General features: G+C 42.7%; 1 protein-coding gene across 1 annotated transcript; it reads left to right on the top strand.

Moving 5' to 3' along the window:
* Window positions 1-236: 236 nt before the first annotated feature.
* On the top strand, window positions 237-9,091 carry LOC131004360 (uncharacterized). Its single transcript, XM_057931034.1, has 4 exons — window positions 237-519; window positions 3,644-4,008; window positions 4,084-4,280; window positions 4,360-9,091. Exons 1-4 carry the CDS (start codon window positions 237-239, stop codon window positions 9,074-9,076), a joined length of 5,562 nt encoding a protein of 1,853 aa, XP_057787017.1. The 3' UTR covers window positions 9,077-9,091.
* Window positions 9,092-9,548: the final 457 nt, after the last annotated feature.

Raw genomic sequence — 9,548 nt, 5'->3', positions numbered from 1 at the left:
CACCCTCAGATTCAAGAGCACCACCCTCAAATCTGAAAACAACCACCACCACCGTTGCCGGCGCCCCTCGCCCCCTTCTCAAATCACAAACCAGATCCCACCACCACCACCGTTGCCGGCGCCCCTCGCCCCCTTCTCAAATCACAAACCAGATCCCACCACCACCACCGTTGCCGGCGCCCCTCGCCCCCTTCTCAAATCACAAACCAGATCCCACCATCGGGCATCTCAAAAACATGCAAAAAACTTCAAGAATTACAGAGACCAGGTCCCGGAAGAGGGCTAGGGCTCGCGACCACCGGGCATCTCAAATCGTAAAACCAGATCCCAGAAGAGGGCTAGGGCTCGCGACTCTGGAATTACAGAGACCAGGTGGAATTCGGAAGAGGCTTAGGGCTTGCGACTCCGGAATTACAGAGAGAGAGAAAGAAGACAGAAGCGGCGGCGGTCGCGGCGCAGGCCAGAGAGGCGGCGGCCATGGGGGCGGCGTGCCGCCGGAGAAGAAGACAGAAGGCGGAAGTGTCTGGGAGATGGAGGCCGGTCGACGGCTGCCTCGCCGGAGGGAGTCGCGGCTCTTCCTATTTCCGGTGACATGGAGGTCAGAGGTGGGGCGAGAGGGAGAGAGCAGAGGCCAGGGAGAGGGAAAGGGTCGGCGATGGTCGCGGCGAAGACCACGACGACGGCGGCCGGAGGGGCGAGAGGAGGCGGCGGCGACCATGGGGGTGGCACCTGCCGGAGAAGAAGAGAGAAGGGGGTGGGGCGCTGGGGGAGGTGGGGTGGCTGTGTGCGTGTGTTAGTGTGTGTTTTGTGTGTGTGTTTTTAAATAAAGGTGATTTAGATTTAATTAGAAAATTTTAATTGAGTGTAGAAGATAGGTTTAATTAGGTGTAGATTAGTTGATTAATTATAGAGTTTAATTTGGTGTAATTTTTACCCAAAAAGGAAAGTAGCCAACTTTAGTGGGACGCCCAAAAAGGAAATGTGGCCAACTTTAATGGGACGGAGGGAGTATATATTAAATATTAAAAATAATAGAGAAATTAGAATAACTTTAAAAATTAAAACCCTAGTTTCCAATTCTAATTCTCACTCTAACCTCTCTCGGTTCCTCTCCCAATCTCCCTCACCCGCCGCTTCAGTCACTCTCCCTCAATCCCTCGCCCGGCCGCCGCCCGCCGCCCACCGCCTCACCAGTTCGCCCGCCGCCTTACCAGTTCGCCGCCCATCGCCTCACCAGTTCGCCCGCCCGCAGCCGGCGAAGGCGGGGACCTTCTCCGATTCATCCGCCACCTTTAGACCTTCTCCAGTTCGCCGGTCGACTCTACGTGCTGCCCATCTCCATCTCCGGCCGCCGCCTGCGTCCGGTCGCCGCCAGACTCCACCGCCTTCTCCAGTTCGGCAGAATCCTTTTTATTTTATTTTTCTTCTACTTGTATCCTGCAAGTTTCTCTCTGTTCCATACTGTTTTCGAATCTCTGTGAATGGGGAAATGATTTATGTGTGCTTTGAGTATAAGTCAAATCTAATCGTATAAAGTATGATTTATGTGTGCTTTGAGTTTTAAGTCTACTGTTGCTTTACATTTGTTCATGATGTTAGGTTTGTTTTGAGTGGATTCATATCTCCATTTTGTGAATTTATTTTTGAATTTAATTTGAAAATAGTAGATCCATGGATCTGGACCCGCGGATCCGCGGATCTGACGGATCTGGATCTGGATCCAAAATTTTCAGATCCGCGGATCTGGATCTGGTATATGAAAACGGATATGGATCTGGTATTGGCCAGACCCGGTCCAGATCCGGCCCGTTGCCATCCCTATGTGTCTTCCATCGGTTGAAATCGCCGAAGCTCCGCCGTCCTCCACCCCATGCTTGAAAATACAGAACCGGATTGTCCCCACAAATCATCGCAAGCCACCATTCAAATCACCAAAGCTCCTGGTAGCGTGGGTGGAGAATGAAAAATTATGGGAAATATGGAATTCAGGCAAAGTTCATGATATTTAGTGTAATAAAAAAACGCAACTTTTTCAATTGTCGGAGTGGAATGCGTATGGCGTGTGCCGGTGATTGGGCGTATTTATACGCATTTATTTGGGGGATTTTTCTATGTTTTCCGTGTTTAATTTGTATTAAATATCATCTTTAGGATATGATTATGATCTTATATGTATTTTGATGGTATTTGATAGGTTTTGGAGAAAAAGATTTGATTTTGAGAAGAATTTTGAAGCTTGAGGCTGTGGAGAATAGAACCTGAATTGCTGTTTGAATTGCAACTATTGAAGACAAATTTTGTCTAGAAGAGGGGCGGATGAATTTTGAATTATGGGCTGCCATGTTTGACTAAAATGAATCAATGAAGGCTGCCATATTTTGATGGTATTTTGTGGACTTTCATGCGCCACTTTTGGTTACTTTATTTTGTTAGTTTGGTCCGCCAACTTTAGTTATGTTTAGATTAGTTTTTCTTATTAGTTTAGGTGTTTAGTTTTGTTTAATTAGTTAAGGCCCACGCCATTTTAGTCTTATTAGGTTTACTTTCTTAGCTATATATATATTAGGAGTGAGTTTGTTTTTCATATCAGACATGACATATCATAATTCACTCCAATCTTGAGAGAGCAGATTGGACGCAAGTTTTGGAGCAATTCAAGTTCTTTTTATTTTCTTTCATCATCCCTTGCAATTTATTTATTTATTTCTTGTGTTATTTAATTATGTTTTCTAGCTAAATTCGTTTATTCCGGCAACGATTAAGGAAGCACTAGCGAAATTATTCTGTGAGATCTAATTATTCTTATACTTTATTTTATGCTTGCATCTGCGATTCTCCATGTTTAATGATATTAATTGTTTTAATCCATTAGATAGTTGCAAATATTTATTGGGTTAGAATTAATTATTTAGCCAATTGAACCGGCCATCCGTAATTGTGGTTTAGGTTTGATTAGTGGTAAATTGACACATCAGGGTCAAGGGAAAAGCAGTCTTAATTCAATAATCCTGCGTCAGAGTTTATTGGTTTTGAATCGGGTTTCTCTAGATATTAATGCTATCGGCTCATTAAACCTATAGAGCGTCTCTTATGGTTGTCAGTCGATTAGGGTAGTAATTCGTGAAGCGTCTTCCTGGTTACCGAATAATTAAGAAGAAATAAGATCACGTCAGAAGCGTCTTCGGTGGTTATAACTGGTTTGTTTGCATAATTTAAAGTTATTTTTGCATCGATGATCGGAATAATTGAGCTAGGGTGGACTTAATTGATTGCTGGAATTCTTTTATTAATTGTTGGAATTTTTATTCATCTTTTAGTTAATTGGAAAAATTGGTTTATTTGGATTTTATTTATTTAATTTTAAGTTTAGTATTTTCTATATTTTCTTCTCAAAATTTCATGGTTACTTTGCAGACTTTAATTAGAGAAATTCTCGCCAGTCCCTTGGGAGACGATTTTGCTTACTGCTATCTGCGCAGTGTGGGCATACCGGCTGACTGTCGGATATTTTTGGTGTAAAACGACGCACCAAATTTTGGCGTCGTTGCCGGGGATTGGTTTTAAGCAGGATTTTACTGATTTCAGTCTGTCTTTTATTTTTAGTTATTTTATTTTTAGTTTATGCCCCGTTCTTCTCGTACAGGCGCATTAGTTTTTTATCCAGAAATCGAGAAGACCGCACGAAAGTTGAAGAAGCAAGCTAAGGAGTGGAAAAAGAAATCTAATTCTGCTCCACCGAGTCTTGAGGATCAAGAAGAAATTGAAGATCAAATGGGTGACCGTAACAATAGGGATGAGGAGAACGATAGAGAGATCGTTGATCCTCGACAGGAACCACCTCAATTGATCAGAGAGTTAGGCCGTCTTAGAAGCAATCGCCCTTTGTGCATTGTCCTTCCTGCCATTAATGGCAACGCTGAAATACGGCCTGGTTTCATTCAAGTGCTACCCAAATTCGGTGATTTACCTGGAGAGAGTGCACACAAGCATCTGGCTGAATTTGATCTAGTTTGCTCAACTCTACGCCCTCATGGTTTTACTGAAAATAATTTGAGGCTATTAACTTTTTCTCATACTTTGCAGGGTAGAGCGAGAGATTGGCTTTTTGATCTTCCTCCTGGTTCGATTAGAACTTGGGGAGATTTAGAAGAACAATTCTTGCGAAAATTCTTTCCTGAGTCCAGAGCTGCAAATTTGAGAATGGCCATTAGCAGCATTAAACAGAAGAAGGCGGAGAGTCTAGCCGATTATTGGGAGAGATTCCAACAGCTGTGTCGCAAGTGTCCTGATCATGGATTTTCTGACTACCAATTGCTTACTAACTATTTTTATCGTGCATGGTATGTCTTCTTTTGATAGGAAAATTGTTGACGCTGCTTGTGGTGGAAGCTTGACCAATAAAACTTTGGACGAAGCAAAGCAACTCATCGTTGACATGGTTTCAAATGGCCAACAATATGAGGATGATGATGATGATCGTTATAGGCCAGTGCAGAAAGTAGAAGATTCCAACATGAACGAGAGAATTGATGCTCTCACCTCTTTAGTTAGAGGACTTGCTGTCTCTAAAACTCAACACGTTCAATGTGGAATTTGCTTTGAAAATAATCATCATACTGATGCATGTCCATCTCTGCAGGATAATAATACTGAGCAAGCGTGCATGGGATCCGCTGATGAGCAAGAGATGAACGCACAAAGGCAAAGGCGAAACGACCCTTTTTCCAACACCTACAATCCAGGGTGGAGAAATCACCCAAATTTTAGGTGGAGACAGCAAGAACCAGGGATGTACGCGCCGAATCCGCCGCAGGCTGGACAGTATGCTCATACCGCACGTCCTGCACCGAGTTCTGCACCCAATATGAACGATATCATGAAGAGCCTCGCCCAGAGCAGTGAAATTGTGAAGAATTTGGTGCAAAGTCAGCAGGCGTTCCAGCATGAAACTCAGGCAGCGTTGAGTAATATGGGCACACAGATCACGCAGTTAGCCACTCAGGTGAACAAGCTGCAGGCGAATCAAGGCCGACTTCCTTCTGTCACGGAGATGAATCCCAAGGAAAATGCAAGTGCTGTAACTACAAGAAGTGGGAGAATTCTAGCTGAGCCACAACCTAAGCAGCAGGACAAAGAAGAAAAGCCCGATGAAGCCAAGGACGATGCAATTAGTGAGAAGTCACCAGAATCCACCGAGCCTAGCTCTTCTAAGGTAAGTGGAAAACCTAAGGTTTCAATTCCTCAATCACTGATTGCACCACCTTTTCCTTCTAGGTTGGCTCAGAACAAGAGAATTGAAGAAGAGAAGGATATTCTAGAAATCTTCAAGAAGGTAGAAATAAACTTGCCCTTGCTTGATGCAATTAAGCAAGTTCCCAGGTACGCAAAGTTTTTAAAAGAGTTATGCTCTAAGAAAATGAAGTTTGGGAATGATGCGAGAATTCGAGTGAGTGAGAATGTTTCTGCTGTTCTTCAAAGAAAATTGCCCCAAAAGTGTCGAGATCCTGGTATGTTCACCATTCCATGCATTATAGGTAATAAGACTGTTGAGAGAGCCATGCTAGATTTAGGAGCATCCATAAATGTCATGCCTTATTCTGTGTATAAGGATTTGCAATTAGGACCTTTGAAAGACACTCGTGTAATCATTCAGTTAGCTGATAGGTCTACTGCATATCCCGAAGGTGTTGTTGAGGATGTCCTTGTCAAGGTCAATGATTTGATTTTTCCTGTGGATTTTTATATTGTTGATATGGATGATTCTGCCTCTGCTAAGCAATCCTTGATTCTTTTAGGGAGACCATTCATGAAAACTGCTAAGGCAAAAATTGATGTGGATAGTGGAATGCTTAGCCTTGAATTTGATGGAGATGTTGTCACATTTAATATTTTTGAGGCTATGAAGCATGTTGAGGATCCTGAATCTGTGTTCATGATTGATGTTATTGACCATTTGGTTGAGGAATTTGTTGAGAATTTCAGGGAGGATGAGCTTGAGCATGTTATTTTCAGTTCCCTAACTGAAGAGAACTCCAAAACTGAGGAGAATGAAGCCATTAGAGAGATTATCATGCAGCTGTACTCAACGGAGGAAATTCCAGTTCGGCACCTGTCGAGCAGGATGCCCATACCGACCAGCACAGAACCGATTTTGCCCTCTGTTGTGAAGCCACCGAAGCTAGACTTGAAGGTACTGCCCCAACATCTGAAATATGTATTTTTAGGAGAGGATGACACGCTGCCAGTGATCATCAGCAATGAACTCAGTACAGAACAAGAGGTAAGGTTGGTAAGTCTTCTTAAGATGCATAAATCTGCCATTGGATGGACTATAGCCGATATCAAAGGTATTAGTCCCTCTACTTGCATGCATAGAATCTTACTTGAGCCTAATAGTAAGCCGTCTAGGGATCATCAAAGAAAATTGAACCCTGTCATGAAAGAAGTTGTGCTTAAAGAAATTCTTAAATTGCTTGATTTAGGGATTATTTATCCGATTTCTGATAGTACATGGGTCAGTCCTGTTCATGTGGTTCCTAAGAAGTCTGGTTTTCAATTGGTCAAGAATGAGAATAATGAGTTGATTCCCATGAGGTTGCAAACTGGTTGGCGTATGTGCATTGATTTTAGAAAGTTGAATAATGCTACTAGGAAAGATCATTTTCCATTACCTTTCATTGATGAGATGCTTGAGCGATTGGCTGGTAAGGAATTCTTTTGTTTTCTTGATGGCTACTCTGGATATTTTCAAATTTTTGTAGCTCAGGAAGATCAAGAGAAAACCACTTTTACTTGTCCTTTTGGCACTTTTGCATGGCGTCGTATGCCGTTTGGATTATGTAATGCTCCTGGTACTTTTCAGCGTTGTATGATGAGTCTATTTTCTGACATGATTGAGAGTTGCATAGAAATTTTCATGGATGATTTTACTGTGCATGGAGACTCTTTTGACCATTGTTTGACTAATCTTGAACAAGTTTTGCAGAGATGTGTCGACACTAATTTGGTGTTGAACTTTGAGAAATGTCATTTCATGGTGAGAGAGGGGATTGTTCTTGGGCATGTGATTTCTGCAAGAGGAGTAGAAGTTGATAAGGCGAAAATTGATTTGATTGTTAAGTTACCTTATCCTTCTAATGTGAAAGAGATTCGTGCTTTCTTAGGCCATGCAGGTTTTTATAGGCGCTTCATCAAGGACTTCGCAAAGACTGCTCAACCTCTCACTAGGTTGCTTCATCAAGATGTGTCTTTTGTGTTCGATGACAAGTGCAAGGAGGCCTTTGATTTGTTGAAGAGTAGACTCACTTCTGCCCCCATCATTCAGCCACCAATTTGGGGAGAGCCTTTTGAAATCATGTGCGATGCAAGCGACTATGCCGTTGGAGCAGTGCTAGGGCAGAAAGTTGGGAAAGAGAGCCATGTGATTTACTATGCTTCCAAAACTCTCAACCCGGCTCAATGCAATTACACAACCACGGAGAAGGAGCTTTTAGCCATCGTTTTTGCTTGTGAAAAATTTAGATCTTATTTGATTGGCTCTAAAGTTGTTGTTTATTCTGACCATGCAGCTCTTAAGTATTTGCTCTCTAAAAAAGAATCTAAGCCTCGCTTGATCCGTTGGATTCTGCTTTTGCAGGAATTTGACTTGGAGATTAAAGATAAAAAGGGAGCCGAGAACTTGGTAGCTGACCATTTGAGCAGACTGCAGACTGTGTCGGACGGTATGCCCATACCAGACGATTTTCCAGACGAACAGCTGCTGCACATCGACGGTAACACTCCTTGGTATGCTGATTTGGTTAATTTTCTAACTACTGGAGTTTTTCCTAAGGGAATGGAGACAGCCCGTAAGAATAAGTTGAGGAGCCAAGCAAAATACTTCATATGGGATGATCCTTATTTGTGGAAGACCTGTGCGGATCAAGTGATACGACGTTGCATCCCTGATGAGGAGATTTATTCAATTTTGAATTTTTGCCATGCTCATGCTTGTGGAGGTCACTTTGGTCCCAAACGAACAGCACGTAAGATTCTTGATTGTGGTTTTTATTGGGAAACTATTTTTAAGGATTCTTACAATTTCTGCAAAAATTGTGACAAGTGCCAAAGAACAGGTAATATCTCTTCTCGCAATGAAATGCCTCAAGTCCCTATTTTGGTTTGTGAAATCTTTGACGTTTGGGGAATGGATTTTATGGGGCCGTTTCCTAGTTCTTTTGGAAATTCTTACATTCTTTTGGCTGTTGATTATGTTTCGAAGTGGGTAGAAGTGAAGGCCACCCGCACTAATGACTCTAAAGTTGTTGCAGGGTTCCTTAAGGCTAATATTTTTAACAGATTTGGAGTGCCCCGTGCCATCATCAGCGATCAAGGAACCCATTTTTGCAACCGCACTTTGGAAGCACTTTTCAAGAAATATGGAGTCCACCATCGAGTTGCCACGGCATATCATCCCCAATCCAACGGTCAGGCTGAAGTTTCTAACCGAGAAATCAAGAGCATCCTTGAGAAAACAGTCAACCCGAGACGAAAGGATTGGAGTTTGAGACTGGACGATGCGGTATGGGCATACCGCACTGCATTCAAGTCACCGATAGGTATGTCTCCGTACAGGCTGATTTTTGGGAAGCAATGTCATCTACCTGTTGAGATGGAGCATAAAGCTTTTTGGGCCGTGAAGGAATTCTGTTTAGATGAGAAAGTTGTTGGCAAAGAGCGAAAATTTCAACTGCAAGAATTAGAGGAGATTCGATTGGAGGCGTATGATCATGCAAGTCGTTACAAGGAACGAACCAAATTTCTACATGACAAATACATTCGAAGGAAATCCTTTGAAGTTGGGCAGAAGGTTCTCTTGTTTAACGCACGCTTAAGGATTATGCCAGGAAAATTGAAATCTCGTTGGTTGGGCCCGTTTGAAGTTGTTAGTGTGAGTCCTCATGGAACTGTGGAAATACAAAGCCTCGAAACACGAAAGTGTTTTAAGGTTAATGGACAATTACTCAAGCCATACTATGCTGGAGTCGAGATGGAGTCGTTCAATGCTCTCAGCCTGACGTCTCCAACCATCGTCTAAGGATTTTGAACTTCTTTTCTGTCCAGCCAAGGACGTTAAATAAAGGCGCTAATCGGGAGGCAACCCGATTTTTCTTTCCCTTGTTTTTTTTTGTTTATTTTCGTTTTTCTTTATTTAAAAAAAAAAAAAAAAACTTGGGGTGTGTTTTGGTCAATTTCGCAGGTTTGGGGGCCAAGGTGCAAATTCTGGAACTAGGGTTTTTGACTAAAGTCAAAATTCCCTCAATTTGGTTTCCCCCAAACACCACCCCCCCTCCACCGGAGTCGCTCCACCACAGCAGTGCCAAACACCGACCACCGGAAACCGCAATTCTGCCACATCTCCTTCATCTCCGGTGGCCCATTCTTCATTGCCGGAAGCTTTAGCACCCTCCTCCACCTTCTTGATTACCGTTCAGGGAAGTTTCTCTTTTTTTTTTGCTTTTCATTTTTGAAGCTTCTATTTCTTTTAGTTGTCTTCTGTTGTTTCTGTT

This window comes from Salvia miltiorrhiza, unplaced genomic scaffold (genome assembly GCF_028751815.1).
Source record: "Salvia miltiorrhiza cultivar Shanhuang (shh) unplaced genomic scaffold, IMPLAD_Smil_shh original_scaffold_386, whole genome shotgun sequence".
In the NCBI taxonomy this organism is placed as follows: domain Eukaryota; kingdom Viridiplantae; phylum Streptophyta; class Magnoliopsida; order Lamiales; family Lamiaceae; genus Salvia; species Salvia miltiorrhiza.
The sequence above is the reverse complement of the archived record's forward strand: the minus strand, read 5'-3'. Positions and strand labels throughout refer to the sequence as shown.

What these genes read in the sequence shown, in the direction of transcription:
- LOC131004360 (XM_057931034.1), top strand. Translation starts at nt 237, where the DNA reads ATGCAAAAAACTTCAAGAATTACAGAGACCAGGTCCCGGAAGAGGGCT. An exon ending in ATCTGGCTGAATTTGATCTA is followed by an intron (nt 4,009 to 4,083) that starts GTTTGCTCAACT and finishes CATACTTTGCAG; the next exon opens with GGTAGAGCGAGAGATTGGCT. An exon ending in TTCCAACAGCTGTGTCGCAA is followed by an intron (nt 4,281 to 4,359) that starts GTGTCCTGATCA and finishes TTCTTTTGATAG; the next exon opens with GAAAATTGTTGACGCTGCTT.